The sequence below is a fragment of the Taeniopygia guttata genome, chromosome 3 (assembly GCF_048771995.1).
Source record: "Taeniopygia guttata chromosome 3, bTaeGut7.mat, whole genome shotgun sequence".
Classification (NCBI taxonomy): domain Eukaryota; kingdom Metazoa; phylum Chordata; class Aves; order Passeriformes; family Estrildidae; genus Taeniopygia; species Taeniopygia guttata.
The window spans coordinates 113,359,114-113,378,216 of record NC_133027.1 but is presented as its reverse complement, the minus strand read 5'-3'; the positions used below and the strand labels follow the sequence as shown (position 1 = coordinate 113,378,216).

Here is a 19,103-nt window from a genome sequence, read left to right as displayed (position 1 = left end):
CCCTAAAATAAGTTTACCATGATGAAGGTGCAAACGGGGCACATGCCACCCATTATGATTTTTTTTCGGACCTCAACACCGAGCCAAAAAGTTGCACAATTTGGACGCTATAAGCCCTGCAAGGAGTCGTTTTAAAGCACGGTACATCCTATGGCGCTTGGCACCAACCCAGTCCTGCACGCCGGTGAGTCATTCCTCTTGACTGTCAAAACCCCGGAGGAGATAGCCAGGAAGAGCCCTTGGGCCAGCACGGCGTGAAAAAGCCCTTCCTGCCATTCCGCTGCAGTAGCTTTAGGTTTTATTTTGGGGAATTTGGGGAAGAAAGCATTAAAAAAAAAAAAAAAAAGGGAAAAGAGCATTTTGAAAGCGTCTCGGGGGGTTTATTAGCGGGGAGGCGGCGGCAGCGCTGCGGAGCGGGGGTGGGCGGTGGGGGTGAATGGGGAGGCCGCCGGTGACCGGGTTTATGAATGCGCCGTCATGTGACGGCGGCGGCGGCCGCCCTCCTATTCACAAAACGGCGGCGGCCGGGGCGGGGATCCGCGACGTCGTGTGTCCCCCCCGCCATCCCAGCTCCGCTTCCCGACCCCCACCCCGGGCCCGGGGCTGCGCGGCGGCGGCGCGCTCCGCTCCGCTCCCCCCTCCCCTCGCCGCCGCTTCCGCCTCCGACCGCCCCCGCCGGGCGCCCCGAGCCCCGGGGCCGGGGCGGGGAGCGGCGGCGGCGGCGCCCCCTCCTCCCCGCGGTGCCCCGGGGCCCCGCACCCCGCCGGGGCCGCGCCGCCCTCACGGGGGTTTTTATGAATGAAAGGGCCGTATGCAAATGAGCGCGGCCCGGGGGGAGCGCGAAATGGCGGATGCGCGGGCGGGCGGCGCGCACACGAACGCGCGTGTCCGCGTCCCTCCGTCCGTCCGCCCGCGGCCGGTCCGTCCGTCCCTGCGTGCACGGCGCACGGGGATGAGCGACCCGGGGCAACAAAGGCTGCCCCCCGTTCCGTGCCCCCCAGCCGCCCGCCGCCCCCGGCCCCGCTCACTCGTCAGGGTAGGCTTCCTCGGTCATCTTCTCCCCGTCTAGGCTCATCCCTCGCCGCGGGCGGCCGGGCTGCGCCTCCGCATCTTCCCGAGCTTCACATGGCGAGGGAGGCCGCGCCGCGGCGGGCCGGGGCTGGCGGCCGCGCCGGGCCCGACGGCGCGGGAGCGCGGGCGGCGGCGGGGGGTGGGGGAAGAACGGGGGGGGGACTACGGCCGCGCTCGTCGCCGGGCGGCGGCGGCCGGGGGCGGAGGAGGAGGAGGAGAGGCGGCGGTCAGCGCGCCGCGGGGGCGCGGCGGGGCGCGGCGGCGGCGGCGGCGGCGCGGGGTCCGGGCCCGGGGGAGCGGCGCAGCGCCCGGGGGCAGGCGGCGGCGCCGGGCCAGCCCCATGGCCGCGATCACGCCATGGCGGGGCGCCGCGGGGGGCGGCGGAGGGAGCGGGGAGGGAAGGGAGCGGGGAGCCCCGGCAGGAAGCGGCGGCGCTGCCGCGGCCGCCGGGAGCGGGCAGGGCAGCGCCGGAGCCGGGCGGGAGGAGGGAGGGAGGGAGGGAGCCGCAGCGGCGGCGGCGGGGAAGGAGGAGACGCGGGCGGCGGTGGCGCCGCCCCGGCCCGGCCCCCCGAGCCCCCGCGGCGCAGCGCAGCGCCCCGGGTGCGGTCCCGCCGCGCTCGCCTCCGCCCGCTGGCGCCGCCCCCCGCGCCGCAGCCCCCGCGCCCCGCCCGCCGCTGCTCCCGGCCCGGCCGGGCCGGAGCCACGGGGCCCGCCCGGCTGCGGCTGCTGCCCGGCCCGGCCCGGCCCGGCCCGGCTCGGCTCGGCCCGGCCCGGCTGCGGCTGCTGCCCTGCGGCCCGGCTCGGCTCGGCCCGGCCCGGCTCGGCTCGGCCCGGCCCGGCCCGGCTCGGCTCCCCGGGTTCAGCCTCACGCGGCCCCACTCAGCCCTGCCAGGCCGCGCTTAAAAATCACGGAATTAGGCTGGAAAAGTCCTCTGAGATCATCGAGTCCAAGCGATGAGCGAGCACCGGGTCAGTCAGACCGCGGCGCTGAGAGCCACTCCAGTCTTCCTTTAGACACCTCTGGGGACAGTGGCTCCAGCACCTCCCCGGGCAGACCATTCCGATGTCTAATGACCCATGCTGGGAAGAAATTCCTCCTAATGTCCAACCTGAAACTATAAGAGTGTGCCTTCTTGTCCTGTCACTGCCTGACTTGGAGAAGAGGCCAACCCCAACCTTGCCAGATGCTCCTTTCAAATAGTTGTAGAAAGTGATAAGGTCACCCCTGAGTCTCCTTTTCTCAGGCACTCCTCATGAGACTTGTGCTCCAGACCCTTCAGCAGCTTTGTTGCCCTTCTCTGGACATCTTGGCTCACCTCAACCTGACTTCTCCCAGCCTGGGTCAGCTTGCCCTGGCCCAGGGCATCCTGGCTCAGTGCAGCTCCTCATCGTGGCTGATGGGATCCATAGGAAGCATTTCCATACCCTGATGCTGTGTGCCCAGTGAGTGGTCTGGCGGCTGGTCAGTAGAATAATCCCAGGGAGCTAATGTTGTCCCCATGTCTCGAGGTTCAGGTGCTGTTTTCTTACCACCCTTGTGTTCTTCCCACCCCACTTTGCCCTCTATGAGAGCTCAAATCGCCCCTTAGAGCCACATTCAGAATTTCTGTGCGGTCCGTGCTGGTAACATAGTACATCTTTTCTCGTAGGTCAGTTCAAATGTTTTTATCTGCAATGAACAGTGCCATAACTGTAAACACTCAGCCAACTTGTGTTGTGTTCATAGCTACACCATGACATCTGCCCTCAGGACAGGAGGGGTAACAGGAGCTGACTATTGAAAAGATAGTTTGGCCCGTGAAGTTAAGTCACTAGCTGTGAGTTTTGGTTTTGCTTCCCCCATCAGGTCCTCTGTGATCGGGCAGTCCTGGGAGAAGAAATGTGTCTGTACCACCTAAGCACATCACCTTGCTCTCCAGCTTTTGCAGGCTCCTCCACTGCAGCATCCCTTTCCCACTGCAGGTAGGGAGATGTGCCACCTCTGCTCTCACTGCATTGGGACATTCAGTCTCCATATGGCTGCAGTTCCTTAGGGAGTCACATACTGATTTCAAGTATTCAACTTTCAAGTCCAATCTATGGGATTTAGTCTTGAAGGGGCCTTCAGATTTTGGCGTGGAAATTGTGTTTCTGCTCTGCAGGGTTTCAGTTTCTAAGTGCTGTAAATTTTCTTTTCAGGAACAGAAGCGGAAACTCGGAGAGAAATCTGTGGACTGCTAGTAATGAGATAGAAGCAAGAGCTGATGAAAGCTTTGAGCTCTTCTCCTCAGGGAGGAGCAGCATGTCCTTCAGAGGTGGTACCAGAATCTGCAGCTTTGTGGCACAATATTACAGGAACGTTCCTGTCACTGCTAGAGGTTTGGCCATAACACCAGATAATGTGTGAGAGTGCAAGCCTGCTGCCCTCCCTCTGGCAGATTGTTGGTGCTCTTTTGGGTGGCAATGCTGCCTATCCCCCCACCCCTTCCCACCCATTCCTTTGCAAAGCACGGTTTGTCACCCCCTTGGCTATGCTAATGCATCCCCTGCTGAGGAGTGACACTGCTGGAGCTGCTAAATGGTCCCAGCTAATAATACTCCCCAATACCTCTTTCTTTTGGAAAGTTATTCAAGGATCCATCTTGCAGAATGGCATGATAAACATCTTGGCAAATCTGAGCTGGCAGCTAAAGGAAGTGTCAGAGCAGGAGTGAGCAGTTGGGGGCAAGGAAATGGCAGGAACGTCTTCAGCTGCTGTACAATAAAAGACCAGATGTAATGATTTGACACAGTTCCACCCATCCTATGTCTCTTTTTCCCCCAAAGGATGCTGAGATTGCACAGACCTCTGACATCCTCAAGATTTTTCATGCCAAAAATGTCTGTGATCAGCGGGAACACTGATGTTGCTGAAGTGGAGAGTGTGGCATTTGGCAGTTGGATCCTACAGAAGCAGAATATGGGGAGAGTTATAGCCCTGTGAAAAACCCAGGGCACAATCGTGTAATTAAAAAGCCATTATAATGGTTATACCTCTGAGGTGGACTGGGTATTAATCACTGTCTGATTAACACTTGAGAGCTTGTCTGTGTGATCTGGATGTATTTTTATGTGCTTATGTTGTCCATGTGCGTATTTACCCCGATGGGGAGAAGTAAATGTGTCTGAGGCTTGGAGGCTGAAGTTTTACTCGATCTAGCTTCTTGAGTCATTTCCTGTGGATTTGCAAGATTCCTTATTTGATCTCTGCTTTCACTGTCCTGCCAATTTGCAGGCTGCTAAGCAATTTATTCTCTTAATGATTTCTCTCACTCACTGCACAACCCTCTTACTGTTGCTTTCACCGAGGTATTGAATTTTATTTTTCTAATATTCAGGTTACTGTGCTGGTTCTTGTAAGTAGCGTGTTGGAGCTGACTGACTTTTCTGAATGAAAAGGCTCTCTCTCAGAGGTGTGATTTCTGTTTGTGCCTTGCGTTGTTTGTGCACAGAGCTTCTGCTCAGACACAGAATAGCGCTTCCCTGGGATGTGATCGTTAAGGTACCTAGAATTAATTAGCCTTTGGTGGCAGACCTTCAAGGCAGCAGCTCCTGCATACTAACGATTTGCCTGCTATGACTGTCCTGTGTTTTATATTCAAAAGAAACATTTATTTTGCAGAGTAATACTTCAGCTGCTGCGGAGAACCCTGTTGCTGCTTGGTTTGGAATAAACTTCCCTGAGTGCTGTTACACTTATTTAGGGTGAGAACCACTGGAATTTGAAGTGTCAGAGTTTAGGATGGCATTTACTGCAGGCTTGCAACGTAGCCTCCTGCCTTCACTTGTAGAACCTTTCAGCCTTTGAGCTGAAATCTTCCACATTGTTGATTTGGGAACCTAAATATGAATGTTGGTACCCTGTTGACTGTGCTGAATTCAATGATTTTTCCACTGACTCACTTGATGACTTTGAATGAGTGAGGAGTAGAAGTCAGCAGTCCTGAATCATGCCATCCTCCAGACAATTACCCCCCTCCCCAATAATTCTTTTGAGCAGCAATCATATTTTTAAAAACAATGATTACATCTCTATTTTTTCCCATCATAATTCCTTTGAATTTAAGAGCTACAGAAACAATCTGCAACATTTGCAGTCAGAGTGATGTCTTTCAGGGCTGACACTTTTTGGGAGGTCACAGAGTTTGGAAATACAGAAGTTTTTTTCTTTCATCAGGAGTGGGATTTTAGGATGTGGTTTGGAGAATTGTCGGGATCCTTTTGGGCACCTGCCAGGGGAAGAGGATGTGGAGAGCTCTTTGCAGTCTTCCCAGGATGTCCTTTTGGAGGCTGGTAAGACCAGAGCAAGCAAACAGAACAGACCCTTGCTGCCAGATGAGCTGACTATCCCACTTCTCCATTTTTTGGTTTTTATAAACCTGCATTTTACTAGGGCAGAAAGTGGCAGCATTGAGGTGATCTCTGCACTGTTGCCTCTATGGCTTTTCTGGACACCATGGGATCAACTTGGGCAACAGCAGCAAATGTGCTGAAGGCTGGGAAGGCATTGACCAGTGCACACAGTCAGGCCTGAGTCATGCCTATGGGACAAATCTGGTGTCATTTGTATCTGTGTTCCTCAAACCTCGTGCTCTCCTTCATCCTCTTCCAAAATAAAAGCAAAGTTTATTGAAATAGGGAGATGGTGAGGAAAAGCAGTATTTTCAAAACTCTTGCTTTCCTACTGGGCACTCTGTTGTCCTCTTCACATTCAGCAGTAAGTGATTTATAGCCCCCCTGACACGGTGGTTTGGTGTTTCCTTTGTGTGCATAACTTCCTTTTGATATAAAGAGATGATAACAAACCTAAATCGTAGTCTCACAAGCACATGACACATTGTCTTTGTGGTGCAGATAGCAGGAAAATGCTCTAATCTTGAGTTCAACACTTCAGCCTTCCCACCCCCAAATTCCACCCTGGTGAGAGGGTGGCATTAGCAGGTTTAGTGAGACAGCAGTGTTGGTGGGGGTGATTCTTTCACACATGGAGGTTTTGGGAGTGCCACCAGAGTCAAGTCCCTGGCATGGACTCAACAAGAGATGGGTGCACAGCTGCTTATTGAACTTTTTTGCATACCTGTTTGTGCTGAATGCTTGGGAAGAAAAACTGCTACAAAACCTTCACTTTCTGCTGCCAGTTGTGCAGCACTCCTTTACTCCTGTGCATTCCCAACTCAGCATGCCCTGGCCCACAATTTGAAAAATAAGTGTGCAGGAACATTGCACGTGTCACTGCAACCTCAGGATTAGTCCTAAAGCCAGGCTACTTTTGGCACGAGGGAAGGGCTGCTCTACTCTCAAGATGCCTTTCCACCCTTGAGAGGTTTCTGCATTTTTGATACAGCTGTTTCCAGGGCCTCATGAGAACTGAACAAACAGATGCCAAATATTCTGGTTTTACTTCAGGGAGCACAAAAGTGGATGGATCTCGGAAAAGCACCTTTTCCTTCGCTCCTTGGAGTTATTTCAATTAGGTTTGAACCTTTAAGTGTATTTCAGAAAGCTGCCTTCTGATAGCCAAACTTCACCTGGGTTTTCCTCCCTTTCTCTCACAGCTATTGTGAGACCATCCCCTCTGAACACCCACATTCCCTTTGCTGCAAAGCTCTTTGATCAGCCTCAGCAGGTGACATGATGAACAGCTGACTGACTACTTTGGCAAAACCAGTTTTTGTGGCTTGACCTCCTTTTCACACCCCGTGTCTTGCTGTGAGTACAGGGTCCTATTCAGTGTCTGAGTGGTTATAATTGCAGGTTTACCCAGTCTAGACCTGGTTGTGGGAGAAACCCCCACACAGGTATCAATCAGGAAAGGCTTCTGGAGTTAAATTAAGCATTTGAAATATGGAAATGCTGACATGGCTGGGTCAGATGTTTGATGGTATGTGGTACACAGGGGAAATGAGTTGTATGTACCCTGCCTGCCTCCTCATTTGCTCAGCCCTTGGCTTCAGGGATGCTCAGCGACACTGACCCACTCAGTCCTTTGCAGATGCTTGGCCATATTTAATTTCAAAGGGTGCCAGTCCACCCTCTTCTCCAGGCAGATATTTTCCCTTGTGTCAACATCCTCATAACAACTCCAGCTAGGCAAATATAGCACATGGCTTATGAGTGTCCTGGAAGGACTCAGAGGTGGAGAGTTAGAGCTAAAGAAGGCTCATGGTTAACCCCATGCAGCACTGAATAGCTTTGGGATAAATCACAGCACATGATGAGGAAGCTGGGAGGAGAGTTTCATGGTCCTGCAGAGAACACCTCCTTAGACAGCCACCCTCCTAGACATTCCCAAGGATTCCCATGGAAAATAATCCTGTGCTCCTTTTATGTTCTGGTAATCACACACATATTATGCTTCCCTGCCTAGTTCTAAGGAGAAAAGTGATTAGTCACTCCACACAAAAACCTTTGGGGACTGTGCCTATACTCCAGGATGGATGCCAGCTCCATCTAGAAGGGAGTGAAGACTCTCAGCTCTGCTCTGTGTGTGGTTGTAAGGCCTTCCAGGTGCCCACTGCCAGCTGCATCCCCAGCACTGTTTGCTGCCAGGCTTAACAAAGCCCAGAAATGCAAGCCCAGCTTATGAGAGCTTCACACCTACAACACCAAAAGCACAACCTTGATCCTGCTCACAAAACTCCCTTGTTTAAGACAGTAGAGTCTCCAGTCTCTAAGAGGAAAAAAGAAGGGCTGGTTATTGCTGGATGCCTGTTCTGACTTTAAAAGCTGAAAGTAAAAACAATCCAAGATATGGGGCATGCTGAAGTGGCAGCTGAAGGGCTTTTTTTGTTCCCTCTGCAGTTAATGCCATCGTGCTAAAATTGCACGCGGGTGGGAGTGGGGTTAATTTAAGGTTTAGTGTGACCAAGAAGAATGATTTAGAAAATAGCAAATGGACAACATTCTGAAAAATGAGCTTCACTTCCCTAACCAGGAGTACTTGACTAAAGAGACTATGAAGGAAACTTCCATATCCATGGCAGGTAAACATTTGCCTTTGATTCTGTTTTTCTCTTCAAGTCCAGAAACCCCAGCATTTACACTTAAATGGATGTGCTGTAAGCTATGTTTAGGAAGAGAATTTCATCCCCTCCTGCACGTACTTTTACACATGATAATTATTTGACTGCAGCTTTACAAAGTATGGCTGGAGGGATGGTTTGAAAGGGAGGAGTTACATGGCACTGATGAGAACTGCCTGATTCAGCCCCACTGAAGGCAGTAGCAGCAGGATCAGACAATCCAGAAGAGATATTTTATTTTAAATAGCCAAATAGCCAATAGCCATTATGGACCTTCAGTGACTTATGGAAAATTCCTGCCTTCTGTATCCTCATTTGCAATCCTTCTGATTTCATGCCCTGGAGAACATTTATGTATGCTGGAACCATGTATGTGTTCAGTGAGGACATGCATTTCTGCATTTTGGCACCACTAAAACAAACAAACAAACAAAAATTAAAAGAGAGCTAAAGAGCTTATGAAGATGACATTTTGGTGAATGATGGTATTTTTTTAATACTATCAATTTTGTCTTCATCAACTAAATCACAGAGTTTGGGCTCTTCCTTTATTTTTTACATTCTGCTTCTTCTCTCCCATCTGATCTGTTCCTTCCATACAACTGGAGTTGTAGTCCAAAACTCATGGAGGGGTGAAAGAACTGCTCTGTAACCACGTAGTCTGGATGCAATACCTTGCACATAACTGCTTCTCTTTGTGCCAAAGACATTACCACAGTACCAGTATTTAATTTGTTACCACACAAAATGCTCTGAATAGCTGTGACATTGAAACACTTCCTATAAATTGGTTCCTACTCAGCTCTAAAGTTGGGTCTTCTCTTTGATGTTTTTCAGTCTAAGAAAGTAACATATGTGAAAGCTCTCCCACAAGGCTTGATCAAAATCTTGTGAGATGGCAGTCTAAATTTTGGGCTCTCTGTGGCTTGCAGGCAAAGCAGGTCAAGCCTTTTTTTTTTCTTGATAGAAACAGGGATGGCTGTCTATAAAATCCTCAGAGGGTGGAAAGCAGAGATAATTTCCACCTTCCTGTGGCAAGGTCAGTTCTTTCCCCTCTGCAGATGGACTTACCCCAGTACCAGGATGGGCAAGGCAACTTCTGAGAAAGGTCTCCAGAGGCTGTTGCCTTGTGCTTTCTAAGGAATGCAAGCAGCAGTAAGGACTTTGTGTCACTTCCATTTAGCTGCCCCCAAAATCACAGCCAGAGCTTTCTTTGATCATAATGTCTCCTATTGCAGGATGCTGTGGAAACTCCACAGTAACTTTGATGCACACAGCTACCCCAAAAGGGGCTTTGACCTTTTAACAATGGCACTCAATTATACAGTATTTTCTTATATTTATTTTTCAAGTATTGAGGTGGAGATAATCACTGAGAAACATGAGATCTTGAAAAAAAAATTTTAAATACAATAAATTATATATTGTGACTTTTCATTTAGTTAGAGTATCTGTGTAATCAATTTTCATTTATATCCTTCACAGTCACTTGTAGGGGTGGAGGAGAGTGTTGGCCTTCCATTACAGCAGAAGGAACTACAGTCCAAGAAGATACCTGGGTGTTTGGAAGAGGACTCAAACTCAGGAACATTTGGGAATCATTTAAGACAGGAAGACAACATCCACTTGAGTTTAATTCCCTGTGCTTGTTTGTTTGTGTCTAGTTGCTTGGCTGTGAGTGGTGCATAAATCACTTGAGACCCTCCATTCCTCTGTAATTTACTGTTGGAAAGGACAGAAATAAATTTTAACATATTTGTGAGACATACCAGAATTAGTCCAAACTTAGAAGAATTTTGGAGCAAAGTTAAATGCTTCAAGCCTAAAAAGCACACTGCTAATATTCTCCTTATAGTTTATATCATCATGGATTAAAATGAAATGCTGCTGTGAAGGTGCCCCATCAAACAGAGCATGGTTGTAGTCGTTTGCCTTGTGTGGCCTGAGTAAAAGTGCATTTCCGCCCTAGGAAAATCCTTTATACCCTGATTTCCAAGTTCAAAAATAACTCTCTACAGATGAAACACGTTTTTCACCCTTTAAAGTAGTGTTTTCACCTACAAATACTTGCTGCCTAAACAAGAGCTCTTTCCTTTGCACTTGTGCCAACATGCAACTTGGATAAAGAACTAAACTTAGATTTGTAGTTATAATGCTTCCACTGACTTTTTTGGTTTTGTTTTTTTAATAATGACTGTAAGACATGTGCTGTCTCTCTCCTGAATTTTAATCTTTCTAATGAAGGTGTGTTTGAAGAAGGCACACCCTTCAGAAGATGTTTTGTGGTATCGTCTTTGTGCCTTTAGTGTTGAGGACCAGCTGCCTTTTCAATTTTAAATGCGCTTTCCAGGGTCTTACATCACACAGGCCTAAATTAAAACACACTTACCATAAAGGGGTGCAGCACAGGCATTCATCCTGGAAATTGCACTGCAACATGAAAGATATCCAAACCCTACATGTAATTTTGAAGATGAGCAAGCCTTGGCCTTTCAGATGTCCCACGTGAGGGAAGCGCACCCACGTCCCGCAGAATTGTAAGCTTCTGAATCATGGAAGTCAGATCCTAAAGCCTCTAATTCCCACTGAATTGGAGATGTTTGACGATGTGTGTGGCTGTGAAAAGTAAGCCCAGCGCTGGATTGGGGGTGGCCTGGTGGATGTGAGGAACTCCTGTGGTCCAACACCCAGCGTGACCCCGGGAGATGCAGAACTCAGGGATGGGCAGCTCTCACTTTCTGCCTCCCAGCTCCTCCTCCACGTGTTATTCAGGGTCAGGGATCAGGATCTGGTGGCTCCTCGTGGCATGAAAATTTTGCTTAGTGGTTGGCAGGTTGAGAAGGGCTGGTCATGCCTTGAGAAAAGAATGATCTGATTAGCTCCAGATAATTAAGGTTATTGGAGAAAATGTTTTCTTCTCTAGTATGGTGGTATACACCAGGAGTAAGACCACTGCACCTTTATTTTGGACATATATACCATGGTGAGAGCAGCAGCTGGTCTTTCACTTTGTTCCCTGCGGCTATGGAAACCTTGCCACAGGCTGTGCACCCCTGCAGAAACAGAGACCTCCTTTTGGGGTTCATGGGTTTAATGCCAAATTCTTTCTCCATACCCATGGCTCCCAGGAACCAAAGAGCTGCTTCATCAGAGCACCAGCTTCATTAACCCGTGGGTATACAGAGGGAACCCCCAAACTTCAGCCTGAGTGAGACTTCCCTTCTGCTTCTATTCAACATCAGTTTCACTTGTAACTCTTCAGGGGAAAGATTTTTTTGCAATCTCTTTCAAGAATCAAATAGTGGCAATCCCTCTCCTGGAGTGCCATGGTTGGAGAGTATCCTGGGCTAACTTGGGAGGGCAAGGCTCTCCCGTGTCTAGACATTGCAGTAAATGTTGCTCAGCCTCCTTTGGGGTTACTGGGCTCAACACAAATGTCCTAGCCAAGCTCACAAGGAAGAAGAAATATGGGAATATATGCCACCAGAAGACACTGTTTCCCTTGACCTTTTTGTCTGTAAAACAATGGCTTACGGAGAATTTTTAACTGAAAGATGTTGCTGGCCTCTTTCCTTTTCATTTTTTTGACTTTTGTTTCCTGTAGGAGGATTTCTGGAATTCCTTAATATTGTCATCGAGTCCTAGGGATTTCCCTCTTTTAGCTGTGCTCCATCTCCCAGGTTGCCAGCAATGCAAAATTGCTGAGGAAAGACATTTCTGTTTAAACTGGAAGCCATGAATACAAGAGCTTCTCCTCCCAAAGGAAATGTTGTTACTTCCATGTCCCCAGTCTTACAACTTTTCTTTGTACTCAGGTATTTCACTTGAGACTTCCCAGTTTCCTAGAAATTCTGATCTACTCTCTTGCTGAGTCTCTGGAACAAGATACTAAATCCATCTTACTTGAAAAAAAAAATTAAAGAAAGAACAATAAAACCCTAATTGAAACATTTTGCTGAAAAATGCCACAGCATAGTGATTTCTGAAACAAAAGCCAAAGAAATAATTTTTGTTTTTCTAAACTAGGAAAAGAAATGCATGTGTATACCTGTTCAGTTGGAGTGGAGTTGGAAAAATCTTTGTCTCATATGCAGTGCCAGCTTCAGGAAAAGGAGAGCCTAGCTTTGTCTTCTTATGTGCATTTGTGTGTCTTTGTTATCAATATCTAGCAGTCGGTCTTGGGAAGTTTTACTGTGATGTTGAGGAGAAGGCTGCAATTCCAGGCACTAAGGTGGCTCCTTTGGAAAGGCTAAAATGGGGCTGCCTGCTCTTAGGTGCCCATGAACTCCTCTAAACCCACAGGGACTCTGCACCCCACTTCTTTCTAACTCAGGACAACCAGATGTCCAAGCCCAGCTCCATTCTGAAGTCCTAACAAGCATCTTTGGGATATTTTTTTGTCCCATTTTTTTTTCTTGGATATGATTTTTCTCCCAGCAAGGCCTTCTTCATCTGCAGGGATCTGATCTTCCAATCAGGAAGACAGGAGTCTCCCATGCAGGAGTCTTGTGCCTCACCCACCTCACCACCCTCCCCAACTTATCCTCCTTTCACTGCTCCTTTCTCTCTTCAGAGTCATCACCCAACTAAAAGCTTTGTAACTTCAGTTACAAATCTCTCCCAGATCTCAAGGGATAAGTTTCCTGTCAATCCCATCCAGAGGGATCACTCTTGTTGTGCAGTGACTTTAGGGAAAACCTCATGCAGAACCTCAGTCCAGGATTCCCTGGCCAGAACCCAGACACCACATTCCCTTCCACCATGTGAAAATGAAAGTAAGCTTGGCCACAGCAAAACCACAGAGCAGTGGTGAAGCCTCCAGTGTTGGTGGAGATGGTGTAAAGCACCCAAATCTTTACTTCAGATTTTCCAGGGGTGCAAAACACATGGATGTGTCTGTCAGGAACACTTCCAGAAGGACAAAATGTCACTGGGATCCCCGCTAGGAGAAGCTGCCGTAAGGTTGGGGACACAGGATTTCCGCAAGCTGGTGCTTATCTTGTAGACAAATCTCCTGGGGGGTGAAAAATCACACACACACACACACAGGTACAGTGAGCACAGCTGGCTGTTGTGGGGCTGGAAGGAACTGCCGGAAACCCACGGAGGAAGGTGCAAAAAAACCCCAAAAATGTAAAGGGGAAAGGCGGGAGGGGAGAAGCTGTTTTTCTCAAAGCTTGGCTGCCCTTGCAAGCAGAGTAACATCACAAAAGAGACACGTGGTTAGGCAGGTTTAGACCATGAAATCCTTTTGGAGTTCTGTAGATGGTGAAGTAGAGGGAAAGAAACTTAGCTGCACACCTGTGTAGTGGTTAATGTGATGTTTTCAGGAAAGTTCACCCATGAGTAGGCACAGCAGCTTGCTGTGCTGATAAAGCTCATTTCTGCTCTGGAATTAGGCAAACTATGCCACGGGAGCAAATCAACCCAGCAAAGCCACACAGTAAATGTGACAGAGGTAGAAAGACTAAATATGAACAGATTGTCCTTACCTACGTGCTTCACACACTCATGCAAAGACAGAATCTGCATTGAGCATTTTAGAAGCTCTTGAAATTCTGAAGTCAGGTGGCCTGGATAATACTGACTCACTTCTTACATGGAAGTTTAAGGATGGAGTAAAATGGGGTACTTGAGGGCTTAGTTTGGCCCAAAGGAGCAAAGGTTTGTTGCTCACTCCATGTCTGCATGTCAGGAAGGCACAAAGGAGAGAATAAAACCTCTGAAAGACCTGGGGAAAAAATAGCTGCCTCAGTTCAGGGGCTGAGCTGGAGAATGGAGAGTAAAAGAACCAGATTGCATCAAAGCAAAATAATGGTAACTTTTCCTTTCTATTTTTTTTTTTTTTTTTTTTGCTTGGGGGAAATGGGAAATAAAACCCAATGTGTTATTTTGGGTCAGCCCAAATTGCATTTTGAACGTAACATTTTGTTTTGAGGTTAGTTGCCCCTCTTGTTTCTCACACTTTCTTTTATTTCATGTCTCTTTTGAGTGGAAAATGCCACTTTAAAATAGCAAATCAGAGGGTTGTGTTTGAGAGGCAGTGAAACAGAATGCTGTGGCATTTTCAAAACAATTTCTTTCAAGGAATGTAGATATGTATGTATTTCCTCCATAAATTTTTAGGTACAGTTGAAAATGTTTGCCATGTTTCATTCATTCAGGAAACTCCAAAATTGCATGGTTTGGGTTTGTCCTTTTTTTCCCCTAGGTATTTTAGTGTTTTTTGGTGGTTTTTTTTTGTTTTTTTTTGTTTTTTTTTTTTTGGCCCTATTCAGGAATTGCTTCTGCAGAAACAACAAAAGGTAGATGTGTAACCTGAGGAATGGGAGATTTCAGAGAACAGGACAGGGCTTACAACAGCACCTGGGGCAGAGGCCAGTGGTGTATGGCTGAAGGCAAAAGCATGAGCAGTGCTTATTTCTTATTTCTCAGCAAAGCTACTGAAGCAACAGCAGTGAGAAAAGAGTTGAGACAACAGGGGATGGATGTGTGCAGCTTTACAGCCACTGGAGGGCTGATTTTCCATCAGCCAGATCACCATCACAAGCCTTTCATCCTGGGTTTTCTCAGTTTGCTGGCAGCCCCAGAGAGGCAGAAGTGTCGGAGCGTGCCAGGGATGTTGGGGGCTGGTTTTATTCTTGTGCACCCCATCCCCTTTGGGGGATCTGCAGGGCAGGCTTGGCTTGGGGTGCCAGGCAGGCTTGGGGTGCATGGAGCAGAATGCCTTGTGCTCACTCCAGATAAGAGAGGTGATGCTGATAGGGGTGAGGGAAACAACCCAAGCAAACGACTGAAGCGCAGTGTGGTTTGCAGCACAATGTTTGCCTGACTTGTTGGCACTGTGAGGCAGGTCCAGGGGTACCACAGTGCACTATAATGTCAGTGGACAGTCAGGTCCTAAAGCTTCTCTTTCCAGCCATAACTTCCACCGTGGAGGCAGCAGCCCTTTAAAACCAGATGTAGGGTAACTGGCAGCTTAGGTGACAGGCATTTCCTTCCCAACCAAGAAATAATGCTGTGTGCTTTGACTAGCAGGGGACAGACATTCTGAATTAATGCCATTTTAAGTTAGCCATTTTCTGATTTTCCCAGAGCTGGCCAGCTGTGGCCTTCTGTGTTTGCTGCATCATGAGATGCTTTGTAATGAAATGGTGGGGTCTCAGCAGGCCTTATTCTGTCACTGGAACAATGGAGCACAGACTCTCTTTATATCCTGGAGGGCATCAAATAATAAGAACAAGAAAAGTTGTCCAGCTGTGCTTCAGCTGGACTACTTTTCTCTTTTCATTTTTTCAGTCAGTCTTAGTAGACAGAGTGGCTGTCTGACTCACTTGTCTTCTGAGAAGGATACTTAAAATGTAAATAGAAAACTTGTTTTAAGAAATGGCATGTGCCTAGCATGAAGAAGTAAGAATTATCCCTGCTGGAATAACCTTCCTTTCATTGGGATTATATTAGGGAGGAATTTGGTCTGCTCCTTGGCAGCTCCGTGCACAAGCTGGCCGTTGTTATTAAAATCTAGAAACTCATTCCTAACCTTAGTCACCTCAGGTGATTTGCACTTGAAAAGATCACACAGACCGGTAAATTTGGGAAGGACACATAAAGGACTAGCAACACGAACTGCCTTCTGGCTGGTGAGGGCTGGGGTTACTCAGATTTCTTGGCAGTGCTGGGCTATTCACTTAATTCAGTTCAACCCCCTACAAAGTCCATGTAGAGGTGAAGAATTGCAGGCAAAATCCTCTGGCTGGTCCCCCAGCTCAGAAAACTGCCTGGAGGTCCTGTCATGGCTCAAGGTGGCCTGGAGAAGGAAGCCAAGTGGGAGACCTGCCTGTGCCAGTGCAGGCAGATGTTGGCTGCTCACAGCCTCTCCCCAGTTCCTTGTCACAGGAAGGTGAAAATGGACACAGCAACTGGCTTAAAGAGCAGATTTGGAAGAGAGCAGGTCAAGGGACCTGCGGGTCCTGCTGGTTGGAGTGGCTGGAGCAGCACAGCTGCAGCTGGAGGAGGATGTGCAGCTCCAGCCCTGTCCTCTGCTGGGAAAAGGCTGCTTGGGAGGCAAAGCCCAGCTCAGCAGGGACCTGGGAAAAAGGGGGCTACGAAACAATTTGCCTGCATCTATTGAAGCAAAGCAAGCAGGCAGCATGGAGAACGACTCATATGCTAAGCCTTGCTGTCTTCTTTTATTTTTTATTTTTTATTTTTTCCTCATTGTCAAAACCACTACAGAGAGCAGCACATTTCCAGGAGCCTGGCTACAGCAAGCAAACTTCCCTGTGGCTTCCTGCCAGTTTGGGGAGGATTCGTGGCTGGGATGCTTTACCTCTCCCGTGCCAACTCAACTGGAGCCGTGTCTCAAGATGGTTCTTTGATACCCTGTAGAAAGGATTGTTCCTTATGGTGCTTTTGTCATGAAATAATATGTTTCTGCAAAGTTTAATCTGATTAAAATACAAAGAATTAGGATGGGGGACTGGATATGTGCAAAGTAGTATTTATGTATCTGTTTCTTTTGTTAATAGATAGGCCTGCCAGTCCCACAAAAACTTAAGCATGCACTTAGTGTTCCCAGTGGCTAATCCCATGGAAGTCAGCTCCCAGTGTGTATTCAAGTACATGTACATCTGCACAAGGCACGGACTGCACGGCCCTAACCCCGATGTGCTGACTTAGAGCTGTTCAGTTGTGAATGTTCCCATGTCTGGAGCATATCCTCCAACTCAGGATTGCCTGAACCCTCACTGTCTGGATCTACAAGGTGTTAAGTAGCACTTGGAAAATGGAGGGCTGGAACGGATAGACAAGAAGTTACATTTAACGATGTGAAATGATGGTGGAAGCCAGGCACAGGATCATTAAATAATGGATTTGGTTGTTCATTATTTACTTCAGCCTGTCCTTCTGCTGACTCCTGTGCTGTCCATCTAAAAATGGCACAGTTGCCATCACTTTTTCCAAATGGACATTTTTGTTTAATATTTTGAAAGCAGGTCTGACAAATCCACAAGTATCAGTGTTAGGCAGAAGAAGAGAAAGCTGAGATAATGCAGTATGTGTACGTGGTAAGGCATGCACTTATCACTCAGTAAAATTGGTGAATTACTATCAGTGCCACAACAGTGTTCTCAATTGCTGCAACAATTTGCCATCTTTGATACAAGACCACCAGAACTTTGGTCTGCAATCTGATAAAAAGCCAACTGTACCAAAGCAGCAAAGAGATTAAAAGCAAAACAAACAAAGGAAATGGAAGGGGAAAAAGTCCAACAAATTAAAAATTGTAAACTAGAATTTGATCTGTATAACACATTTTATACTAAAAACCCTTACCATATATTCCAGTACTGTTCTGATGGCAGATCCACTGCTCATGTGAGACTGGAGTGACACCAGTCTGTAGGTACTGCTGGGCAATTCTGGGATCTCTAGAGCACTGGTGATTGTGACTTGTTCCTTCTTATAAGGACCCTATGGGCCTGGATGCTTGGAAGGATATGCTGGGTTTGATTTTCAATGCAACCTGAAACAAAAGTCAGCTTGAGGCTGCCAGATTGTGCCTGGTTTCAGATCAAACCTCTGTGAAAGTAGTGAATTGAGTAGGGTTTCCACTCAAAACCATAAATCGGTCTTGATATGCTTGAAACTTTGCCCAGACTTTTTTTTCTTTTTCTTTTTCCCAAACTTGGCCTGTGTTCTAGCTTTGTAACAAAACCTAAAACAAACATCTCTGGGTTTCGGGTTTAGTTGTGAAAGTTTAACACAGAAACCATTTTCCTCCAGGGGGAAGGGGGATGCTGGCCTGTGTGCTAAGGCTAAGCTTCGTTTTTTACTCTTTTGAGAGTGACAGCTTGTATTTTCTACCTCGAAAGCAGTCGGGGAAGAGGCTTTGGCTCAACCTCTGCTCTGAAGAACAGGACAGGAAGGGTGACCATCATGTCCCTGCTTGGATCTCCAGCCTGGTTTTCCCATTCTTGGGAGTACATTAATGCAAAAAGCCCTGTTCTCTGGCTGTGATGCTACTTAACTCAGACCAGAGCAGCTCTGAATCAAGGACAGCATTTGATAGCATGGAGGCCAAAGATAGCAGGACAGATTTTTGCCTGGCACATGGTAAGAACAACTGGGAGCCATGTCACTACAAGAGACAGAGCTGTCAGAAATTGCAGCTTCCAGCTCACGCCGAATTCCCATCTCACTGGGAGTGATGCTTGTTGTGTAAGAAAGCAAGATACCATCCATTAATTGCTGGCAGCATTTTATCTTTTTGAGAGATAGACGCTTCTGATTCCTCTTGTGCTTCTCCCAGCAAGCTGTGCCTCACTTTTTGTGAAGGAAGACCAAGGCTGGCATTGCTCTCCTTGCTCTGGTCAGCATGAGGAAATCCAGGACTCCAGCATTAGTCTGGTGTGAAACAGGGCTTTTAAAAATTGTTTTTTAGTCCAGATTAGTAATGTCTACAAGGTCAAAGACTACAGGGGTTACCATTCACCGTGTGAAGAAGTTGCTGCTGTCTCTGATGAGCACAGATACTCTGTGTGGTCCTCACAGCTTTTGATCCAGTGGCATGAATGGCAACACCAGAGTCCTCTTGGTGTGCCTGGCTGTAATCACAGGAAGCTCATTCATTACGCATGTCCTGGAGATATGGAAGTCTTGCTAATCAGCTGGGATGGGAGGGGTAAATTAATCATTTCCTTTTACACTTGTTGATAGAGCAATTCATTCTGTCATGAGAAAATTTGGAAGTGGGGGAAAGTTTCAGTAAACTGTGAGTAAAACCTGAGATTTCAGTCAGATGTTGTGGTCCAGCTCTGCTGCTGCTTTTGTCTTTAATCTTACTTTCCCTGCCTCCTCACAGCAGGGCTTTTCCAGGATTAAGCCACACTTCCCAGAGCTGTCCTTTTGAGTTAACTGGGACAGGGAATGGACCGAGGACCTAGGGAAGTGCATCTACTGTCCCCACTCAAGGGAGCAGATGAGATCCTG

The 19,103-nt window shown here is 47.9% G+C and overlaps 2 protein-coding genes across 16 annotated transcripts in view; one reads left to right on the top strand and one right to left on the bottom strand.

The window, feature by feature from the left end:
* SPRED2 (sprouty related EVH1 domain containing 2) overlaps window positions 1-1,680 on the bottom strand; it is a 58,857-nt gene extending 57,177 nt beyond the window's left edge. The window contains exon 1 of the mRNA XM_030269253.4: window positions 1,029-1,680. Within this exon, the coding sequence (XP_030125113.1) occupies window positions 1,029-1,075 (47 nt within the window). The 5' untranslated portion in view covers window positions 1,076-1,680. The remainder of the gene's footprint in view (window positions 1-1,028) is intronic.
* Window positions 598-10,245, top strand: LOC105759055 (uncharacterized). 15 transcript variants are annotated; one of them, XR_012055361.1, is made up of 7 exons: window positions 618-1,036; window positions 2,918-3,033; window positions 3,250-3,428; window positions 4,712-4,794; window positions 5,267-5,382; window positions 5,483-6,798; window positions 9,597-10,245. XR_012055361.1 is itself a non-coding variant. In XM_072927641.1 (6 exons), exons 1-5 carry the CDS (start codon window positions 812-814, stop codon window positions 6,722-6,724), a joined length of 741 nt encoding a protein of 246 aa, XP_072783742.1. In that variant the 5' UTR covers window positions 643-811; the 3' UTR covers window positions 6,725-6,798; window positions 9,597-10,245. The 15 variants fall into 15 exon arrangements, 6 of the variants coding, with proteins under 6 accessions (XP_072783742.1, XP_072783744.1, XP_072783747.1 ...); XR_012055363.1 differs by having other exon boundaries at window positions 639-1,036; window positions 6,645-6,798; XM_072927641.1 differs by lacking the exon at window positions 4,712-4,794 and having other exon boundaries at window positions 643-1,036; window positions 3,250-3,453; window positions 6,645-6,798.
* Window positions 10,246-19,103: the final 8,858 nt, after the last annotated feature.